General features: G+C 43.8%; 2 protein-coding genes across 4 annotated transcripts; one reads left to right on the top strand and one right to left on the bottom strand.

The window, feature by feature from the left end:
- The first annotated feature begins 2,006 nt into the window (after positions 1–2,006).
- Positions 2,007–9,044, top strand: LOC109894148 (lectin-like). Of its 3 annotated transcripts, XR_004211999.1 has the most exons (7): positions 2,198–2,326; positions 2,881–2,982; positions 3,761–3,912; positions 6,619–6,759; positions 8,187–8,301; positions 8,582–8,788; positions 8,887–9,025. XR_004211999.1 is itself a non-coding variant. In XM_031837780.1 (6 exons), exons 2-6 carry the CDS (start codon positions 2,907–2,909, stop codon positions 8,653–8,655), a joined length of 558 nt encoding a protein of 185 aa, XP_031693640.1. In that variant the 5' UTR covers positions 2,007–2,326; positions 2,890–2,906; the 3' UTR covers positions 8,656–9,044. The 3 variants fall into 3 exon arrangements, 2 of the variants coding, with proteins under 2 accessions (XP_031693640.1, XP_020342982.2); XM_031837780.1 differs by having other exon boundaries at positions 2,007–2,326; positions 2,890–2,982; positions 8,582–9,044; XM_020487393.2 differs by having other exon boundaries at positions 2,007–2,326; positions 8,582–9,044.
- A 75-nt stretch (positions 9,045–9,119) lies between these two features.
- On the bottom strand, positions 9,120–18,860 carry p2rx3b (purinergic receptor P2X, ligand-gated ion channel, 3b). The gene is made up of 12 exons (XM_031837779.1): positions 18,151–18,860; positions 17,642–17,777; positions 17,022–17,093; positions 16,757–16,826; positions 16,447–16,540; positions 16,294–16,371; positions 15,692–15,833; positions 13,553–13,689; positions 12,374–12,467; positions 10,401–10,466; positions 10,036–10,113; positions 9,120–9,636 (listed from the first exon to the last, which is right to left on the bottom strand). The coding sequence occupies exons 1-12, from the start codon at positions 18,270–18,272 to the stop codon at positions 9,514–9,516; spliced, it is 1,212 nt and encodes a 403-aa protein (XP_031693639.1). The 5' UTR covers positions 18,273–18,860; the 3' UTR covers positions 9,120–9,513.
- Between the last annotated feature and the right edge of the window lie 4,928 nt (positions 18,861–23,788).

Below are 23,788 nucleotides of genomic sequence, written 5' to 3'. Positions count from 1 at the left end.
TATTGATATAATAACCATCATATCGAAGTAAACTTGGATTCAGGTGATATGTGGTCCTCCCACTTTGACTCGGGAAAACATGCAGTTTATTAGGCTACGGATGAAATAAATGATGATGAACTTTACTTGGTGGGGAAAGTGCACAGTGATGAGCTTGATCCTGGTTTGACAAATCAAAATAATCTGGTTCTTTTTGTCCATAATAATCTCATAATGTATGATAAACCAGCACTGTATCTGTATCTAACTGTTGGCTAGAGAGCACGTGCCAAAACCAGAGTGGGCACATTCACTATACAGTCTAATGCAAGAAATGTTTATACAAAACCGTCAGTGGAGTTGAAAATGCGATGGAAACGCATTATCCACAACTTAGTTTTATGTGAACTATGTCATCACGCACAGCTTTTTATCCACAACAAGTCCATTTGAATGAAACATCTCTGGTGGGAAAGTGTGCAAATTGTTTTTAGGCGGATTTTAGAATATTCACATGAAAATCTGACGCCACTTGGATGGAAACCTAGCTATTGGCAGAGACCACTTCAGTACTCCAAAGATTTCAAAATGGATCTCCTCTCTGTCTCTGTCTCTGTCTCTGTCTCTGTCTCTGTCTCTGTCTCTTTCACTCACTCACTCACTCACTCACTCACTCACTCACTCACTCACTCACTCACTCACTCTTCTCTCTCTCTCTCTCTCAGACCACTGAAAGCAGCAGAAAGCCTGATTCAAGTCCCAAGTCTCCTCTGTCCAAGTTCATGACAATCCTGAGAGACAAAACCAAAAGGAAGATTAAAAAGTGAAGAGAATTAGATCTTGGTGATGAAATAGTAACCCATATCTCCATCTACTAGCCCCTACCTGCACCCTACCTCTCGGCCCTACCCGCGCCCTACCTCTAGCCCCCCTACCTGCACCCTACCTCTAGCCCCCACCTGCACCCTACCTCTATCCCCTACCTGCACCCTACCTCTAGGCCCTACCTGCACCCTACCTCTACGCCCTACCTGCAGCCTACCTCTAGCCCCTACCTGCACCCTACCTCTAGGCCCTACCTGCACCCTACCTCTAGCCCCTACCTGCACCCTACCTGCACCCTACCTCTAGGCCCTACCTGCACCCTACCTCTAGGCCCTACCTGCATCCTACCTCTAGGCCCTACCTGCACCCTACCTCTATGCCCAACCTGCACCCTACCTCTACGCCCTACCTGCAGCCTACCTCTATCCCCTACCTGCACCCTACCTCTAGGCCCTACCTGCACCCTACCTCTACGCCCTACCTGCAGCCTACCTCTAGCCCCTACCTGCACCCTACCTCTAGGCCCTACCTGCACCCTACCTCTAGCCGATTCCTACACCCTACCTCAAGCCCCTACCTGCACCCTACCTCTAGGCCCTGCCTGCACCCTACCTCTAGGCCCTACCTGCATCCTACCTCTAGGCCCTACCTGCACCCTACCTCTATGCCCAACCTGCACCCTACCTCTAGGTCCTGGTCCTAGCCCCTTTGGTGTTTACAGTTTTAGGTGTGTAAGCGATAACACTGCAGCTGCACACAGTAATGAAATAAGCAGACATATCTTTGATCAAATTATTATCTTGCTATATTGAGTGTCTTACCAACACTTTTAATCACAAATACATTATTTCTTATCACCATAATTTGCAAATAAATTAATAAAAAATCCTACAATGTGATTTTCAGGATTTTTTTTCTCATTTTGTCTGTCATAGTTGAAGTGTACCTATGATGAAAATTACAAGCCTCTCTCATCTTTCTTAAGTGGGAGAACTTGCACAATTGGTGGTTGACTAAATACTTTTTTGCCCCACTGTATATGGTGTTGCATGGTGAAATGATAGAGGGTCGTCAGAAGTGAGAGATCTGACTATCTGAGATCTGAGGTGTTGGGGAGTTTTCAACACCTTTCAGTAGCCAGCCTCTGAGACGGCGTTAATTTAACTGTCGTTCATTGTGCTAGAAAGTAAGCATTTCACTGTACTTGTGCATGTGACAATAAAACATGAAACTTGAAGCTTGCTGGTGTGACCACACAACAACAGATTGTTAACAGGAAGTCTGCATCTCAAATTGCACCGTAGTCCCTATATAGGGCTCTACTTTGGACCAGAACCCACAGGAATAGGGTGCCATTTTGGGACACAGGGTGTAGAGGGGTGGGTATCTGTATCTGCAAGGACGGGGTGAGAATTACAGGGAGGAGGTGAGATTACATTTGCTATAAAAAAGAAGGGAATACCAAATGAGAGAGAGCGAGCGGGAGAGAGAGAGAGGGAGAAGCAACCTAGTCCACACTCTGGTAAGGTTATTTTTCAGATTACATTGTGCAAATGTTCCTTTTTTTTGTTGCTTTGCATTCATTTTTTAAAAGGAGCTATACATTATATACATATCATTGTTTCATTGTAATTTCAGATAATGTCTTTAATACATCTACGGTAATAGTGGAATGATAGTGTTTCACAATATTTATTTATTGGGGCACACAAAATTGCATTCTAATAGTGCATCCTTCTTATTGGGCAACAAACGACAGACTTTTGTTGTCAAATTGACCGGGGCAAGCAAATCTTTTTTTGGCAAATGGGACAGCTGATTGTTCCAGAGGCTGTGGCACTTTACAATCGGTTGGCGCGCGGAGCCACTCAAATTAACAATCCGTCAGGGCTCGGTACTTATAAATCGCCAGCCACAGTCAATTTGAGAGATTTGTTTTAATGTCATTCATAGCATGTTGCTATAGACTATGATCTCAGATAATTTACCTGGTGAAATAAAGGTTAATACAATTGATTTATTTATAAATGCATTTATTTAAAGGAAACCGTTACTGATTGAGTTGTTTGTTTTAAGGAAACGCAGAATCAGAGGAAGCCAAGATGAAGTTTGTCAGCCTGATTGTGATGATGTCACTACTTGGGACAAAAATGGCTTTGACATTCCACAGAAGTACAGGTAAGAGAGTTGCATTGATTACAGTATGAGTTTTGATCAGGGGCACAAAAAATGCAGTCCCCCCCCCCGTCCCCAGTGAAGTTGCACCCCTGGTTTTGATGATAGTGCTGAAAGTTTTATTTACATTTTTCATGATGATTATCGACCACAAGTTCTAAAAAAATAATCTGTTCTAAACCTGAAAATGTGCTTTCCTCTTTCATGTCCAAATGTAGTAACTTACAGTATTTTTTGTTGCAGTAGATGTTATTGGTTATTAGCAGTCATAGACTGAATGTCACACCCATTTACAATGATAGATTATGATCAAATAGTAAAAGCCTAAACTAACACAATACTTTTAATGTAATACAATGTTAAAATATGCAGTATATACTAAACAATAATAGTACAATGACAATATTGAGGCAGCAGGTAGCAGCCTAGTGGTTAGAGAGTTGGGCCAGTAACCGAAAGGTTGCTAGAACGCATGCCTGAGCTAACAAGGTGAAAATCTGTTGATCTGCCCCTGAACAAGGCAGTTAACCACACTGTTCCTAGGATGTCATTGTAAATGAGAATTTGTTCTTAACTGATTTGCCTGGTTAAATAAGAGGTCTTAGGTAGGCATTTCTTAGGCCCCTGGGCTATATGGTGTGCACATTGATCAGTTTAGTGAATTATGGAATGGGAGAGTTCTGTTAGCGGCCTGTGAGTGTCATCGGGAATGTTCATCTTGTGGCTGTTTTCTCAGTACATAAGGTCCCAGGAGAGTAGTAATTCTATCATTGTCCCCTAGGTGGCGATGATGCTCCAGTGTTTCTCCAAGATGAGACTGCAGCGTGTGACATGCCCAAAGCCTGTGACCTGAAGAATTATGAAGACTGGTACAGGCTGGGCTCCTACTGCATCAAGTACTTCAAGGCTGCCCTCAACTTCACCGAAGCGGAGGTAAACAACATTCTACATAACAGGAGAACGACATTATAACATGATCAAAGCATGTTACTGCTCTACCTGGAGTCAGTCAGCCTGTCCATTCCAATACAATGGCAATACAGTGAAGTGAATGTTAAATCCAATGTCTTAATTAGAGGTGTCTTCTAATGTATTCATCTTACTCCCACTGGCAGACTTACCATTAGGCAGAAGAGGCAATTGCCTCAGGCCTCACATCATTTGTAGGCCGTCATTGTAAATAAGAATTTGTTCTTAGCCGACTTGCCTGGTTAAATAAAGGTTAAATAAAATAAAAATCAAGAAGCCTCATGACCTGGGCCTAATTAAAATTAAAATATATAAATATTTCTCCGCTGAGGCCCCCCCCATGCTTTGTTTGAGGCATAATAAATAAAAAAGTAAATAAAAAAATCTGCATCAAAATGTGTCTAAACGAGAGATTTCTGTGTTTTTGCATTGCCTGGCTGAGGTAAAGTTACAGGAGACATCTCGAAAATCGGTCTTCTCACAAAAACATCTGTAGTGTCCAAACGGTTTGGCCTAGAAAATGTATATGACCCCTCTATGGAAACATAAAACAGTCACGAACACAAAGGTGTTTCGGTTGCTCTACTGTTCGTCCCCCCCAAGTGTCACGGAACTCGGTAAACGGTAACATGGTAAAAAGGATTAGCATTTTTCCCCTGCGCTTTCTTAGTCCTATATCTCTCAGATCTTCCTTTTAATTTAATGTTTCCATGTATGAATGTGTTATTCAATGCATTTCTATGGGCTAATAGCAGTAAGGCCAAATGCACCCCAAAAATTATACCTACAGGGGTCCTAATATTCTAGATCAAATATCTGAATTATCCTTGGTATGACCATCTTAAAACAATTCCATATGTTAGCTTAGTAGTAACAGATTACAACAACAAAAAACAGTAACTGTAATCCATTACGTTACCAGCTAAAATATTGTAATCAGATTACAGATACTTAAAATTTCAGAACCTGGAGGAAAAACTTCATTCTAATTTGTCAGAAGTCTATACACAAAATCGACATGCATCAACTTATTTTGATCATCAACATCTGACCTTTTTAACCTGTCTCTCCTCTCTGGGGAGGTTCCTGTTGCTTGGGAGGCAGCCACGGTGCATCCTGTATTTAAAGGGGTAGATCAAGCTGATCCTAACTGTTATAGGCCTATTTCTATTTTGGCCTCTTTATCAAAAGTGTTGAAAAAACTTTGTAAATAATCAACTGACTGGCTTTCTTCATGTCTGTAGGATTCTCTCTGGTATCTGGCTTCCTCTCAGGTTATGGATGTGTCACTGCAACCTTAAAGGTCCTCAATGATGTCACCGTTGCCCTTGATTCTAAGCAATGTTGTGCTGGGATTTTTATTGAATTGGCCAAAGCTTTTGATACGGTAGACCATTCCATTCTTGTGTATAAAGTCAGAACATCTGCTGTCTCAGCCACTGCCCTTCACCAAAGTAGTACCACAAGGCTCGATCCAAGGCCCCACACTCTTCTCAATTTACATCAACAACATAGCTCAGGCAGTTGGAAGCTCTCTCATCCATTTATATGCAGATGATACAGTCTTATACTCAGCTGGCCCCTCCATGGATTTTGTGTTAACCTCTCTACAACAAAGCTTTCTTGGTGTCCATCAAGCTTTCTCTGCCCTTAACCTTGTTCTGAACACGTCCAAAACAAAGGTGATGTGGTTTGGTAAGAAGAATGCCCTTCTTCCCACAGGTGTGATTACTACCTCTGAGGGTTTAGAGCTTGAGGTAGTCACCTCATACAAGTACTTGGGAGTATGGCTAGACTGTACACTGTCCATCTCTCATATCAAAGCTGCAGGCTAAAGTTAAATCTAGACTTGGTTTCCTCTATCGTAATTGCTTGTCTTTCACCCCAGCTGCCAAACTAACCCTGATTCAGATTTATAGAACAGCAGGTAAGGGTGCTCTCGCGGCTAGATGTTCTTTACCATGAGGCTATCAGATTTGCCACCAATGCTCCTTATAGGGCACTGCACTCTATACTCCTCTTTGAACTGGTTGTCTCTGTACACCTGTATGCTTATTCATAAAACCCTCTAATGCCTCACTCCCCAGGGACGCCTGGTTTTCGACGAGGCCTTTTGACTCGAAGGGGATACAATTCACATTACTTCAAGAAAACGATAGGTGCTGCTGATAATACTGCCATCGTCATCGAGGCAGAGGACATCTATGTGTAGCCCATATCTGATGCTGGTATGACATGTCATACATGGGCTATTTTAGCAAGACAGTGGCGCTGTTTCGCTTGCTTGGATGCTTTCTCCGGTGAGATAGTTTCAGACACTTGTGAATTGAAGGAAATTTGGCAGGTGCTAGAATTATTTTGGATAAACGTGCGAAGGTAACCTTCTTTTTGAAGTGATTTGTTTAACAATCAGATAAAACATCATGACTGGTTGTGTTCATGGCACATTAAAAGGTAATGCATTTTTAGAGTTAATTACCCATGAAAAGAAAATGGTGCATGTGCATAAGAGTGGCCTCTGACTGGCCTCTGCCTTGGGCTCCAAATCACTACATCAGCACCTGCTTACTCGCTCTCTCTCTCCTTCCTCCCACTCTCTCTTTCTCTCTCACTAATTCACTCTTTCTCTTCCCACCACCTAATTCTCCTCTTCTCTCTCATCATTCTCAGACACAGTGTAGGTCTGCTGCCCCCGGTGGCCACCTGGTGTCGGTGCATAACAGTCAAGCCAACGCCAACCTGCTTTGCGTGGTGATGAAGAACAACGCCAAAAGCCCTCGCATCTGGCTGGGAGGCTTCGAACTCTTCAAGGTAGGAGAGGAAGAGTGATGGATGGAAGGAGTGATTAAGACAGAGCGGATAGTGGGTGGAGGGAGGCACAGTCATGTGGGAGGAGAGAGTGACATGGGGAAAGAGAGAAGCTTTGCAGCACAACATTTAACATTGAACATATGATTGTCGTAAGATCTACATTTACAGTATTCAGACCACTTGACTTTTTACACATTTTGTTACGTTACAGCCATATTCAAAAGTGGATTCAATTGTTTTTTCCCCTCATCAATCTACACACTTCCCCATAATGACAAAAAACAGTTTTTAGACATTTTTGCAAAAAAATGGAAATATCACCTTTACATAAGTATTCAAACCTTTTACTCAGCACTTTCTTGAAGCATCTATGGCAGCGATTACAGCCTCAAGTCTTCTTGGGTATGATGCTACAAGCTTGGCACACCTGTATTTGGGGATTTTCTCCCATTCTTCTCTGGAGATCCTCTCAGGCTCTGTCAGGTTGGATGGGGAGCGTTGCTGCACAGCTATTTTCAGGTCTCTCCAAAGATGTTCGATCGGGTTCAAGTCCGGGCTCTGGCTGGGCCACTCAAGGACATTCAGAGACTGGTTTTCATCAAGGATCTTTCTGTAGTTTGCTCCGTTCATATTTCCCTCGATCCTGACTAGTCCCCCAGTCCCTGCTGCTGAAAAACATCCCCACAGCATGATGCTGCCACCACCATGCTTCACCGTAAGGATGGTATTGGCCAGGTGATGAGTGGTGCCTGGTTTCCTCCAGACGTGACGCATTGCATTCAGGTCAAAGAGTTCAATCTTGGTTTCATCAGACCAGATAATCTTGTTTCTCATGGTCTGGGAGTCCTTTAGGTGTCTTCCATTTAAGAATGTTGGAGGCCACTGTGTTCTTGAGGACCTTCAATGTTGCAGACACTTTTTGGTACCCTTCACCAGATCGGTGCCTCGACACAATCCTGTTTCGGAGCTCTATGGACAATTCCTTTGACCTCATATGGGAACTTATATAGATAGGTGTGTGCCTTTCCAAATAATGTCCAATCAATTGATTTTACCACAGGTGGACTCCAATCAAGTTGTAAAAGTGTCTCAAGCATGATCAATGTAAGCAGGATGCACCAGAGCTCAAATTTCGAGTCTCCTAGCAAATGGTCTGATTATTTATCTAAATAAGGTATTTCTGTTTTATATTTTTTATACATTTGCAAAAATATACAAAAAACTGGGATAGTGTGTGTAGATTGATGAGGAAAAGGTTTTATTTAATCAATTTTAGAATAAGGCTGTAACAACAAAAAATTGAAAAAGTGAAGGAGTCTGAATACTTTCCAAATGCACCGTACATTTTTTTTAAATCACCACGGTCTTTCTATCACTCCCCTCTCTCTTCTTCTATCCACCTTTCTCTCTCTACCTCCTTCTCTCAGTCTGGTAAGTTTGTGTGGACTGACGGCTCCAGCTGGAACTTTGAAGCGTGGACCCCTGGGGAGCCCATCTCCCGCTGGACGAGCCGCGAGGACTGTGTGGAGATGAACTGGAGCAGTAAGAGATGGAGGGGGGAGTGATGGGATGGACGGATGGGTTTTTACTTGCAATGGCTGTGATATGTGTTTGTTTTCACCTACATTAGTTGAATGCACTGGCTAACAGCTGAAATGACAAAAACGTGAAAGAAACATTTCTTGGAAGGTGGTGGGAAGAGATGGTATTTTGAACTCACATTTGAACTTCTGTCTGTCTGTCTGTCTGTCTGTCTGTCTGTCTGTCTGTCTGTCTGTCTGTCTGTCTCTCTCTCTCTGTATATTTGTCCTCTATCGCCAAGAAATTGGGAAATGGAACGACCACACGTGTTTCACCAAGAAGAGCTACGTGTGCTCCTTCAAGAACAGAGTTTGAGGACGAATATCCACGCTCACATACTTAGTATGAAGCAGCAATGTATTGGGCATGCTTTCTCCAGTGGTGTGTTGGTATAGACTGTGTGTCTGTCTGTGTAACACCAACCCAGTCCCCTGCTCCTCTCTCTTGGGTTGTGACCGAAATGACACCCTGTTCCCTATAGAGTGCACTACTTTTGACCAGAGCCCCACGGGCCCCCTGGTCAAAGTAGTGCACTATAAAGGATAGGGTGTCATTTTGGACTCATCCTGCTCCTTTCCCCAATGATCCCAACCCACAGATCTCCCACGGTGAAACCAAACCACATAGAGATGTGCCTGCTTTTAGCAAACTGAAAAATGCATTAAAAAATCTATCTAAAGAAAGAGTGTTAAGCAAGTAAACAACTAGAGTTTTTGTTTGTCCTTTCCTAGCAGGATTTGAGTTTCTGGCAGAATCAAACCAGAATCAAAATTTAAGTCACGTACTTTTATTTAAGTAGTGGGTAGACTTTAATACTTTGTAGAGGTAGGAGTTCAAATACAATAGTCCATGCAGAGTTAACGATTACACATACAACCTCCACTATGAAAATATTACAGGTAAATGACAGGTTCATGTGAAATATAAGGAATATTACAATGCTATATATACATGCATTCTCTATCCGGGGTGAAGTCTCCCCTATATACAGATCTAGGATCAGCTTCCCTATCCCCAATCCTAACCATAACCTTTAGTGGGGAAAATGTTAAACTGATCCAAGATTAGGGTCTATGGGCAATATCACCCTAAACCTACATTTGCAGCCAAACTTCCCAAATTTCCACCACCCACCCCTTTCCCCCTCAAATACTCCATTCCATTGGCTGTCCGTTAGCCGTATTGCCCAATGGAAAAGGCCCCTGAGTCGTTTGACTGCTTCTCTACTCCAATGAACTCCCTACTCCGATACAGCCCATTGCTGGATAAGGAGTTCTCGATCTGCGTGTCTGACACCTAATGGAGTAATGGTAGATTGGGGGGAGAGAGAAAATTACTTTATTGAATTTTATACACTTGAAGAACATGAGGAGCACATCACAGTCAAGCGACTCCTATTTTCCACTTCAATCAAATTTTCAGTTAGTCTCTAGTTGATATTAAAGCATGATTTAAGTGGAAGTTAGGATTTGACCCTTAGTTTCAACTATTCCTCTGGGCCGTATGTATCAACTCTCAGAGTAGGCTTACTGATTTAGAATCTGTTTTGCCTTTTAGATCACAATGAATAAGATCATGGGACAGGGGTAAAATGATCCTAGATCAGCACTCCTACTCTGAGATGCGGCCTCAGGCCTGCAAAGGCTGATATCTATATCACAGTAAGCAGGGTTGGTGTCACGCCTCAAACTTTACCTCCTCAAACTTCTTGGCCTTGTATTGCTCTGCTCCCTTCAGGAAGTTCAAGAGTATGATGTCACAAAGCACGGTGCCCTGCGACCAATCCAAGGCAGAGAAAGAAAACAAGGTTGTAGAATAGAATGGGATTGAAGAAATGAGGGGAGAAGAAAGAAAAGAAGAGAATAACTATTTTCCACTGAAATTACTTCAGTTGGGGAGACAGAGACACATATGACACAGACATTTTCGAACTAGTCTACAGAGACTGTGTGGATAATATTATTATGAAGGTGGAACAGATATGTTTTAATTTAAAACTAGCCTAGAGACGATGTGGATACTTTGTGGATAGAAAGTAGCAACTGAAAAGAAGGGCTCACCACTCCAACTGACGTAAAGGCAGCTACCATGTTGATCAGAGTTGGGATCATGTTAAACTTCCCTGCCTGTAACAAACAAGTACTTTACAGAAGTAAACACACGCACGCACGCACACACACACACACACACACACACACACACACAAGCAGAAATACATAAGACCCACCCTCATCTAAATAACACATGCAGTGGGGAGAACAAGTATTTGAAACACTGCCGATTTCGCAGGTTTTCCGACTTACAAAGCATGTAGAGGTCTGTAATTTTTATGATAGGTACACTTCAACTGTGAGAGACGGAATCTAAAACAAAAATACAGAAAATCACATTGTATGATTTTTAAGTAATTAATATGCATTTTATTGCATGACATAAGTATTTGATACATCAGAAAAGCAGAACTTAATATTTGGTACAGAAACCTTTGTTTGCAATTACAGAGATCATACGTTTCCTGTAGTTCTTGACCAGGTTTGCACACACTGCAGCAGGGATTTTGGCCCACTCCTCCATACAGACCTTCTCCAGACCCTTCAGGTTTCGGGGCTGTCGCTGGGCAATACGGACTTTCAGCTCCCTCCAAAGATTTTCTATTGGGTTCAGGTCTGGAGACTGGCTAGGCCACTCCAGGACCTTAAGATGCTTCTTACGGAGCCACTCCTTAGTTGCCCTGGCTGTGTGTTTCGGGTCGTTGTCATGCTGGAAGACCCAGCCACGACCCATCTTCAATGCTCTTACTGAGGGAAGGAGGTTGTTTGCCAAGATCTCGCGATACATGGCCCCATCCATCCTCCCCTCAATATGGTGCAGTCCTCCTGTCCCCTTTGCAGAAAAGCATCCTCAAAGAATGATGTTTCCACCTCCATGCTTCACGGTTGGGATGGTGTTCTTGGGGTTGTACTCATCCTTCTTCTTCCTCCAAACACGGCGGGTGGAGTTTAGACCAAAAAGCTATATTTTTGTCTCCTCAGACCACAAGACAATCTCCCATTCCTCCTCTGGATCATCCAGATGATCATTGGAAAACTTCAGACGGGCCTGGACATGCGCTGGCTTGAGCAGGGGGACCTTGCGTGCGCTGCAGGATTTTAATCCATGACGGTGTAGTGTGTTACTAATGGTTTTCTTTGAGACTGTGGTCCCAGCTCTCTTCAGGTCATTGACCAGGTCCTGCCGTGTAGTTCTGGGCTGATCCCTCACCTTCCTCATGATCATTGATGCCCCACGAGGTGAGATCTTGCATGGAGCCCCAGACCAAGGGTGATTGACCGTCATCTTGAACTTCTTCCATTTTCTAATAATTGCGCCAACAGTTGTTGCCTTCTCACCAAGCTGCTTGCCTATTGTCTTGTAGCCCATCCCAGCCTTGTGCAGGTCTAAAATTTTATCCCTGATGTCCTTGCACAGCCTCCTGGTCTTGGCCATTGTGGAGAGGCTGGAGTCTGTTTGATTGAGTGTGTGGACAGGTGTCTTTTATACAGGTAACGAGTTCAAACAGGTGCAGTTAATACAGGTAATGAGTGGAGAACAGGAGTGCTTCTTAAAGAAAAAAGGTCTGTGAGAGCCAGAATTCTTACTGTTTGGTATGTGATCAAATACTTATGTCATGCAATAAAATGCAAATTAATTACCTAAAAATCATACAATGTGATTTTCAGGATTTTGTTTAGATTCTGTCTCTCACAGTTGAAGTGTACCTATGATAAAAATTACAGACCTCTACGTGCTTTGTAAGTAGGAAGACCTGCAAAATCGGCAGTGTATCAAATACTTGTTCTCCCCAGTGTACATGTAGAACAGTCATGGACCCACATAGGCAATTAGACTCATGCAAACCACAGACATACATGTTCTCACACAGACACACGTGTGCTCACACACACATACATACACATACAAACACACACTTCCTCCTATCCTCTAATCATCCCCCATCACACAGAAACACACACAAAACATTAAAAACACTCACATTTCCATTGACCAGCACATCAAACCTGATGGCATAGGCCTTGAGCAGAGTACGGTAATCTGTCCCGTTGTCCATCTTGTAGTACTTAGCATACCTATCAGCACAACATGGACAGAGGGTAAGGACATGAGCAATGCACATGGCTTGTACCAGGGGGACATGCCTCTCAGGGCTCACCATACAGATACACAGTGGTGGAAAAAGTACCCAATTGTCATACTTGAGTAACAGTAAAGATATCTTGATAGAAAATGACTCAAGTAAAAGTGAACGTCACCCAGTAAAATCCTACTTGAGTAGAAGTATAAAAGTATTTGCTTTTAAATATACTCAAGTATCAAACGTAAAAGTAGAAATCATTTCAAATTTCTGATATTAAGCAAACCAGACGGCACCATTTTCTTGTTTTTTGAAATGATGGATACCCAGGGGGACGCTCCAACAGTCAGACATCATTTACAAAGGAAACATGTGTTTAGTGAGTCCACCAGATCAGAGGCAGTAGGGATGACCGGTGATGTTCTTTTGATTGGTGTGTGAATTAGACCATTTTCCTGTCCTGCTAAGCATTCAAAATGTACTTTTGGTTGTCAGGGAAAATGTATTGAGTAAAAAGTACATCATTTTCTTTAGAAATGTACAGTGTAGTGCAGTAAAAGTAAAAGTAGTCAAAAATAGTAAAGCAAAGTACAGATACCCCTTTAAGTAGTACTTAAAGGGGTATCAGAAAAATTTATCATCATGAATAAGGAACTATGAAAATAGTTCAAATAAACCCTATTCCATCTATGAAAACGTTTATCACGGAAATAGATTATTTGCAGTTTGACACAGGTAAAATGGAGGTCATTTACACTAAATCCATTAATAATAGGGATATTTTAGGTGTGTCACCTAATTATTCTTTTTTTTTATACAAAAAAAGGTTGACAATCACTGATCTAGCTTAAAGCCATTCACTAACCATTGGCATCCCAATTTGAAGAAGATGCTCTGATCATTGACTAATCGCTCCCAACCCATAGGAATCCCCACCCATTTGACTACTTTAAAATGGTGGAAGTCCTCAATGGCAGTGTCCATGCAAAAAACAGGTTATATCAATCTAGAGCTCTTTATGCATCTCTATAGGGCTCACTCTCTAAAGGCCAGAGGTTAGAGGTCAGAGGTCATGGCTACCTGAAGTTGTACCCGGGGGAGACGCTGTTCTTCTCTGACATGGCGTCCAGCCGGGTGAAGGAGTAGGAGGGGTTACACTCATCCTCTGACTGGTCCAGGTCACACATCCAGCCGATCTTTATACCTATTACCCCTCCCTGTAGGAAGTGGTTGACATACATTTAGAACATCTCTTTGCTACTTTGTGAGAGTGGGAAAAAGACAGAATATGAATGTAGCCTAAAGGGGAAGGAGTGAATATAGCCGAAGGGGAGGAAAAAGAGAGAAAGAGAGCATAATATGTGAGTATATGAAAGACTAGTATGGATGGAAAGAACTGTGGATAGAAATGACAGGAGGCTGCTAATAATGGTCGGAACGGAGCAACTGAAAAGGAATCAAACACCTGGAAACGTGTTTGATGTATTTGATACCATTACACTCATTCTGCTACAGTTATTAACACCAGCCTGTTCTCCCCAATTAAGTAAATATACTAGTATGAATAAACTCAGCAAAAAAAAAAAAAATTACGAGAGAGGGAGGGACCGTACATTCCAGCTCCTCGTTTCCGGCCGGGCTAGACTGGGCATCGAGCCAGGTAGGGTTGGGCAGGCTCGGTGCTCAAGAGCTCCAGTGCACCTGCACGGTCCGGTCTATCCAGTGCCACCTACACGCACCAGCCCTCTGGTGGCAGCCCCCCACACCAGGCTTCCTGTGCATGTCCAGAGCCCAGTACTCCCTGTTTCTCCTCCCCGCACTCGCCCTGAGGTGCGTGTCCTCGGCCCAGTACCCCCAGTGCCGGCACCACGCACCAGGCCTACAGTGCGCCTCGTCTGTCCAGAGCTGCTAAAGTCTCCCGCCAGTCCAGAGCTGCCAGAGTCTCCCGCCTGTCCAGAGCTGCCAGAGTCTCCCGCCTGTCCAGAGCTGCCAGAGTCTCCTGCCTGTCTAGAGCTGCCAGAGCCGCCAGTCTGCAAGGAGCCGCCAGAGCCGCCAGTCTGCAAGGAGCCGCCAGAGCCGCCAGTCTGCAAGGAGCCGCCAGAGCCGCCAGTCTGCAAGGAGCCGCCAGAGCCGCCAGTCTGCCAGGATCCGCCAGAGCCAGGATCCGCCAGAGCTGCTTCTCAGTCCAGTGGGGCCCTTTGTTAGGGTTCCAAGGCCAAGGTCGGCGGTGAGGGTCGCCACTCAAAGGACGCTAAGGAGGTGGACAAAGACAATGGTGGAGTGGGGTCCACGTCCAGCACCAGAGCCGCCACCGCGGACAGATGCCCACTCACACCCTCCCCTATAGGTTTAGGTTGTGCGGTCGGAGTCCGCACCTTGGGAGGGGGGGGGGGGGGGGGTACTGTCATGTCCTGACCATAGTTCTTTTGTGTTTTCCTTGTTTTAGTGTTGGTCAGGACGTGAGCTGGGTGGGCATTCTATGTTGTGTGTTTAGTTTGTCCGTTTCTATGTATGGCCTGAAATGGTTCTCAATCAGAGGCAGGTGTTAGTCATTGTCTCCGATTGGGAACCATATTTAGGTAGCTTGTTTTGTGTTGGGGTTTGTGGGTGGTTGTTTCCTGTCTTTGTGTTCTCTGCACCAGATAGGACTTTTCCGGGTTTTGCCACATTTGTTGCTTTTGTAATTGTGTTCATGTTTAGTTTCTCATATTAAAAACTATGAACTCTAACCATGCTGCATTTTGGTTCTCCTCTTCTTCGACGGAAGAAAACCTTAACACTCATGCTTGTTCAATGAAAAATAAACAATTAATGAACACACACCTGTGGAACGGTTGTTAAGACACAAACAGCTTACAGACGATAGGCAATTAAGTTCACAGTTATGAAAACTTAGGACACTAAAAAGGCCTTTCTACTGACTCTGAAAAAACCAAAATAAGAGTGGGGTAACATCTCACAGCAAGAACTGGCAAATCTGGTGTAGTCCATGAGGAAGAGATTACTTAAATTTTTTATTTTGACCCCCCCTTTGTTCAGGGACACATTATTCAATTTATGTTAGTCACATATCTGTGGAACTTATTCAGTTCATGTCTCAGTTGTTGAATCTTGATATGATTATATGTTAAGTTTGCTGAAAATAAAGGCAGTTGAGAGTGAGATTACGTTTTTGTTTGCTGTTGCTGAGTTTTTGTACCTGGGAGTGAAACACTGTACCTTCTGTGCCAGAGTGGTGAAGTTCTGGTGTGCATAGCGGATGACGTCCCCCACCCTGAAGATGGGGCAGTAGGTGTTGTTCTCATGGTCAAAGTTACACGCCTTGATGTACTGAGGGGTGATGGTTGGCAGGAAGTTACCCCTGAGACACACACACACACACACACACACACACACACACACACACACACACACACACACACACACACACACACACACACACACACACATACACACACAAACATGAGAGAGAGGAGACCAGTTAGAGTTAAATTATCGCTATAAATTATCGTAATCACCAATGTCTTTATCATTGTCATCGGCATCTTCATCAACAACATCATTATCATCAACATAATTATCATTATCAAAATCATTATCAACATCATTATCAACACCATCCTAAAAATCATTATCACCATCAACATCATTATTAGCATTAATATCATTATTATCATCATCATTAACATCATTATCAACATCATCATCATTATCATCATCAGCACCATCATTATCTTCATCATCATCAACATTATTACCATTATCGTTATCATCATCATCGACATCATGAACAACATCATTATCATCATCATCATCCTCACTTGGTGAAGTTGAAGAGGGGGAAACGAATGCTGTTCTTGATGAAGATGGTGAAGTTCTCCACCTCCATCATAGGATGCCTGAGGGAAGGTCAGAAAGAGAATCATGTTCCCTCATCAACACTCAAACACACTCGCACACACACGGTTACCCACGTCTTGATGTAGTCGATCTCCGCCTGGCACCAGCCTCTGATCTCACAGGTATTAAGGGTGTCGTTGAAACGTACACACCTGCCCGTCGGAAGACCTGAGGAAGAGAGGGAGGGAAAAGAGAGAGGAAGAAGGAGAGAGGATATAAGACACAGAAAAGGGGAGGACGGATAGGGACAATAAATGACAAAGATCAAAACATTATTCTGGGAGAAACGGTTTGGCAAATTCTGTAACATCTTCTGTCTTCTTAAGAACATACAATAAGAAAAGGAAGAGAAAAATTTTATCAGAAAAAGAGGAGAAACCTCACCATTTCCCCCAGGCTTGTTGAGGAACTTAGTGCAGTTGTTGTCGTGCGTACACTTGTATTTCATCTCACTCTGTGTATCACACATAGTACAGAGTTAGAGTAACACACAGAGGCGGACGGACGGACAGACATCGAGACAGACAGAGAGAGAGAGAGACAGACAGAGAGACAGATAGAGCCAGGCAGACAGAAAGAGACAGAGAGAGAGATAGAGCATGTGGGGGGTACAGAGGGCCAATGGGAGAGTAAGTGTGAGGGGTCTCACTTCAGGACAGTATCCCTGCACCTGGTTCTCTGTGGTGATGAGTTTGGTGATGATGCAGAACACCGAGGCCCCCTGTCAGACCACACACACACACACACACACACACACACACACACACACACACACACACACACACACACACACACACACACACACACACACACACACACACACACACACACACACACACAATAAAAAAACACTCCCATTTTTATTGACCAGCACATCAGACCTGATGTCATAATCCACACATACCTAGGTATCAATATTTGGTGTCCATTTGAAGTATTAAGTGATGTTCACAGGGCTTTTAACAAATAAATTACCCACAAAGTGCTTACAACAACCCAGATATAAACAAAGATTGAGCAAGCAGGGGAGACAGAGCCTATACAACAACTATACATGGCTCCTTGGGCTGTCTATCAATGCCAATTGCCAACATTAACATAAGTAATCCAAAAATCTCAGACCATAGTTTGAGTGTGTGTGTGTTGCCTGTCGGTGTGTGTGTCCTGTGTGTGTGAGTGCGTGCTTGGGTACCTACGTGTGCACATGTGTGTGTGTCTGTGTGTGCATGCATGCACGCGTACAAATGTTTGCGTGTGTTCGTGTGTTACCTGAGAGGGGGTGACATACTCAGCTACGTCCATGACTCGGTTGTTGTACAGTCCAAAGCCTTTGACTTTGGTCATGACCGACGACTCTATAGCCGTGTCTCTGATCTGGTACGCCTTCTCATACACAAACACCCACCTAAGAGAGGTGCAGGAGAGGAGAGGAAGCAGGAGAGAGAAGAAGAGAGAATGATCTATGAGTCTTTAAAGTCAAGCCTTTTATTGGGCTGAAAGAGATCCTAATTAACAAACAAGAGATTTATAAGATTCAGCTCCATAAGCACAAGACTTTGAAAAGATGTTTGGTTGAAAAGACGTTAAAAAGACGTTAAAAAGACATCTGTTTGGTTAAAAATAGGTTGAACATACATAAAGTCTTTCTTATGAGAAATGTGCACCTGACTGGAACCTTTTTCCTGTTTCTCCATTGAAAAGACGTTGAAAAGACGTCTTTCAACCAATTCCTCTCACTGGGAGGTCCAAAATGTGAGTGATAGAGCGATACTACTGACCCGATGAAGTAGGTGATGATGAGGAGCTGTACGACGCGGTTGATGATCCCGATGGTCCAGCTCTTCACCACCACCGACTTGGTGGTCTCGTAGGTGAAGAAGTCCGTGATACACGTCCACATCCTGACGTCGAGGCAACCCGGGACACCCAATAAATCCAACTTGTGTCTATCAGTGACCCAAAGTCACAGCAAACAATCCACAGAATGCCTCTTCAGAGAGTATGTGTGACTTAGCTACACCCCCAAAAAACTAAAGGCAAACCCCAAGATGTGTTGGTTTCCCTACATACTAAAACACAGTTATTTCTTCCAAAAAAGCAATCTGATCATTGTCTTTGCTTCTTTCAAAAAGGTTCAAGTAACAGACTTGTCACTGGTGAAATAGTGAAATGGTAAACATCCTTACTCTCTCCCTCTCCATCTCTCTCTCCAGCTCTCTCTCCATCTCTTTCTTTACCCCCCTCTCTCCATCTCTCTATTTACCCCCTCTCTCTTTCTCTCTCTGCTTATTGTCTTTCCTCCACTTATCAGATTGACTCTCTCGGCAATGTCTCTCAACCCCTCTATCTTTCTTTCTCCTCTTCTGCTTCCCCTAATACACACACCCACACATACACACACTATTTGACATCCATTACACCCCAAATCACATCAGATGAATGGAATGACATTTCACTTAAATCTAACGGAAGTATGAACATCTGCATTGAGCTGGTCACTTACACATTGATCCTTTGAAATTACTACATTCTATAAGTAATTTTATGGCAATTTATGACAAATGACCAGGGGGAATATTGGATCCTGATTGGCCAAGAAGGAGGAAGTAGACAGACCCCTGTCACTCAACCTCTCCAATCCACAAAGCAGGGACACTTAGATTTTTTATTATTATTGACTAAATCCACTAACTCAATCTGTGATAACCCTTTACTGGAGGGAGGGAGGGAGGGAGGGAAGGAAGGAGAGAGATGGAGGGAGAGTGGAACAATGAGGGAGGAAGTCATTGAGGGAGGGGTGGGGGAATAGGTTTGACAGAGAGTTAGTACACACACACACATACACTTAAACACATACACACACTGAAACACACAGTAAAAGACAGAGAAAAATACTTGAGAGTTCCTGAGTGATGCCAGTCAGTCTGTCAGCATCCTCAGTAAAAGTCTCAGTCTCAGTAAAAGCCTTTTCTATTCTCTTTTTTTGCTAGTCCTCCTGGTTTTGACCCTTGCCTGTTTCTGGACCCTGTACCCGCCTGCCTGACCATTCTGCTTGCCTTGACCTCGAGCCTGCCTGCCACTCTGTACCCGCCTGCCTGACCGTTCTGCTTGCCTTGACCTCGAGCCTGCCTGCCACTCTGTACCCGCCTGCCTGACCGTTCTGCTTGCCTTGACCTCGAGCCTGCCTGCCACTCTGTACCCGCCTGCCTGACCGTTCTGCTTGCCTTGACCTTGAGCCTGCCTGACCGTTCTGCTTGCCTTGACCTTGAGCCTGCCTGCCACTCTGTACCTCCTGGACTCTGAACTGGTGTTGACCTTTTGCCTGTCCACGACCATTCTCTTGCCTATCCCTTTTTGGATCAATAAACATCTAAGACTCTGCCTTCTGTGTCTACATCTGGGTTCCTCCTTGTGCCCTGATAGTTGCCCTTTAATAATGAATAATAATTTATTGGATTTATATGGCCTTTTTCCATAGACTGAAGACAGTAGACTAGAGATTATGGCAGTATCTCTGGATTTTAGATATGTAAACACATATGTATACATTATAATATATTTTAATTGTGTAGCGCTTTTCATTCTGGACTTGTCTCAAAGGTCTACGGAGGGGGGAAAAAATATATATTTATATTCAATAAAACAACAAATTAAAATAGCAATAGCGGGCTAGGTGCTAAATATCGTCAGCATAGCAGTGGAAGTTGTTACAATCTCTGAGGATTTGGCTGAGAGGGAGCCTGTCAATTAATAACAGGATAAGCCCCAGCACTGACACCTGTGGGACGCCACATGTGACTGCAGACTCCTCTGAATCTGAGTTTCTCCCATTCTTCTCTGCAGATCCTCTCAAGATCTGTCAGGTTGGATGGGGAGCATCACTGCACAGCTGTTTTCAGGTCTTTCCAGAGATATTCAATCGGGTTCAAGTCCGGACTCTGGTTGGACTATTCAAGGATATTCAAAGACTTGTCCCGAAGCCACTCCTGCATTGTCTTGGCTGTGTGCTTAGGGTCGTTGTCCTGTTGGAAGGTGAACCTTCACCTCAGTCTCAGGTCCTGAGCACTCTGGAGCAGGTTTTCATAAAGGTTTTCATTCATCTTTCCCTCGATCCTGACTAGTCTCCCAGTCCCTGCCGCTGAAAAACATCCCCACTGCATGATACTGCCACCAACATGCTTCATCACACCATGCAATGTTTCCTCTAGACGTGATGATTGGCATTCAGGCCAAAGAGTTCAATCTTGGTTTCATCAGACCAGAGAATCTTGTTTCTAATGGTCTGAGTGTCCTTTACATGCCTTTTGGCAAACTCCAAGCAGGCTGTCATGTGCCTTTTACTGAGGAGTGGCTTCCGTTTGGCCACTACCACAAAAGCCTGATTGGTTGAGTGCTGCAGAGATGGTTGTCCTTCTGGAAGGTTCTCCACAGAGGAACTCTGGAGCTCTTTCAGAGTGACCATCGGGTTCTTGGTCACCGCCCTGACCAAGGCCCTTCTTCCCAGATTGCTTAGTTTTGCCCAGGTGTCCAGCTCTAGGAAGAGTATTGGTTGTTCCAACGTCTTCCATTTAAAAATGGTGGAAGCCACTGTGTTCTTGGGGATCTTCAATGCTGCAGACATTTACGGGTACCCAGCTCCACCATCACCCTTGCAAACATCTAAGCACACTTGACATAACTTCCGGTCACAACTTGTAGACTTGTTGTTTACGTGCTTCTGTGCGGTTTGTTGCTAAACTAACTTTTCTACCTGCTAACTTTACAGTTTTTACTTTTTAATGAACATTTTATATTTTAAATCTCCAACTTTTTTCATTCAACTTTTTCACCCTGGAAATAATTAATAATAATTTTTTATCTGGACGTGGTTTGTCAGGACCTCCACCAGCCGAAGCTAAGTATTAACATTAACATATGGGAGAACTATCGCCCTTTGTCGAGGATAGGTGTGCTGCTAGCCCAGCTTCAGACGCAATCGTTAGGCAAGGGTAATTTAAGTCTAGGAAAGTATGAAACAGTGACTGTGCCACAAATAACTACAGATAGTAGTATAAATCCCCAACACAGTCCGGACAATTTTTCCATGGCTTCTGGAAGGAAATGCTGTAGGAATGCTCAAACGGTGTAGCTCATTCAGTCGACAGAAACTTTCACAACCGGTTCTCCCCATTGAGCAACAGGTCGGAGTCAGAGGCCGAGCCTTCTCTGGTCTCTCCTCCTCCCGTTACGGGGTCTGAGACACCGAAGCCTCCCACCATTAGCTCTGAAAAATTGAAAACGCTAGTCATTAGTGACTCCATTACCCGCAGTATTAGACTTAAGTCAAATCATCCAGCGATCATAAACTGTTTACCAGGGGGAAGGGCTACCGACGTTAAGGCTAATCTGAAGATGGTGCTGGCTAAAACTGGCGAGTGTAGAGAGTATTGGCACAGATAGATGAGAACATCTTTGGTATAGGGATATTGTTATCCACGTCGGCACCAATGATGTTAGGATGAAACAGTCAGAGCACAACATAGCTTCAGCGTGTAAATCAGATTGAAAGATTTGTCATTGAGATTTGTCATTGAGTAATTGTCTCTGGCCCCCTCCCAGTTAGGGGGAGTGATGAGCTTTACAGCAGAGTCTCACAACTCAATCACTGGTTGGAAACTGCCCCTCCCAAAAGATAGAATTTGTAGATAATTGGCTCTCTTTCTGGGACTCACCCACAAACAGGACCAAGCCTGGCCTGCTGAGCAGTGACGGACTCCATCCTAGCTGGAGGGGTCATATCATCTTATCTACCAACATAGACAGGGCTCTAACTCCCCCAGCTCCACAATGAGATAGGGTGCAGGCCAGACAGCAGGCTGTTGGCCAGCCTGCCAGCTTAGTGAAGTCTGCCACTAGCACAGTCAGTGTAGTCAACTCAGCTATCCCCATTGACTGTGTCTGTGCCTCAATCCAGGTTGGGCAAAACTAAACATGGCAGTGTTCGCCTTAGCAATCTCACTGGAATAAAGACCTCCTCCATTCCTGTCATTATTGAAAGAGATTGTGATATCTCACATCTCAAATAGGGCTACTTCATGTTAGATCCCTCACTTCCAAGGCAGTTATAGTCAATGAACTAATCACTGATCATAATATTGATGTGATTGGCCTGAATGAAACATGGCTTAAGCCTGATGAATTTACTGTGTTAAATGAGGCCTCACCTCCTGATTACACTAGTTATCATATCCCCCACACATCCCGCAAAACTGCGTTTTCGTCTTTTGAGCTTCTACTCATGAAATCTATGCAGCCTACTCAATTACTTTTACTTTTTACTAGCTACTGTTTACAGGCCTCCTGGCCATATACAGCGTTCCTCACTGAATTCGGACCTAGTAGTCATGGCAGATAATATAATTTTTTGCGGTGACTTTAATATTCACATGGAAAAGTCCACAGACTCACTCCAAAAGGCTTTCGGAGCCAGTGGGTTTTGTCCAACATGTCTCCGGACCTACTCACTACCTACTCACTAAATGTTGTGGATCTTAATGTTTGACCTCATAATCCTGGACTATCGGACCACCATTTTATTAAGTGTACAATCACAACAAATAATCCGCTCAGACCCCAACCATGGATTATCAAAAGCCGTGCTATAAATTCTCAGACAACCCAAAATTCCTAGATGCCCTTCCAGACTCCCTCCGCCTACCCAAGGACGTCAGAGTACAAAAATCAGTTAACCACCTAACTGAGGAACTCAATTTAACCTTGCGTAATACCCTAGATGCAGTCGCACCCCTAAAAACAAAAAACATTAGTCATTAGAAACTAACTCCCTGGTATACAGAAAATACCGAGCTCTGAAGCAAGTTTCCAGAAAATCGCTAAACTAAACTGCAAGTCTTCCAACTAGCTTTTAAAGACAGTACAGTATCGAAGAGCCCTCAGTGCTGCTCATCCTATAACTAAAAAGCAGCATTCCCCAGGAGAGGATGGCTTTCACTTCAGCAGTGATAAATTCATGAACTTCTGTGACGAAAAGATCATGATCATTAGAAAGCAAATTACGGACTCTTCTTTAAATCTGCGTATTCCTCCAAAGCTCAGTTGTCCTGAGTCTGCACAACACTGCCAGGACCTAGGATCAAGGGAGACACTCAAGTTTATTAATTCTTTATCTCTTGACACATTGATGAAAATAATCATGGCCTCTAAAACTTCATGCTGCATATGTAACAGTATAACTTTAGCCCCGACCTGGGCGCGAACCAGGGACACTCTGCACATGTCAACAGTCACCCTCGAAGCATCGTTACCCATCGCTCCACAAAAGCTGTGGCCATTGCAGAGCAAGGGGAACCACTACTTCAAGGTCTCAGAGCAAGTGACGTCCCCGATTGAAATGCTATTAGCGCACACCACCGCTAA

The sequence above is a fragment of the Oncorhynchus kisutch genome, linkage group LG12 (genome assembly GCF_002021735.2).
Source record: "Oncorhynchus kisutch isolate 150728-3 linkage group LG12, Okis_V2, whole genome shotgun sequence".
Taxonomy (NCBI): Eukaryota; Metazoa; Chordata; class Actinopteri; order Salmoniformes; family Salmonidae; genus Oncorhynchus; species Oncorhynchus kisutch.
The sequence above is the reverse complement of the archived record's forward strand: the minus strand, read 5'-3'. Positions and strand labels throughout refer to the sequence as shown.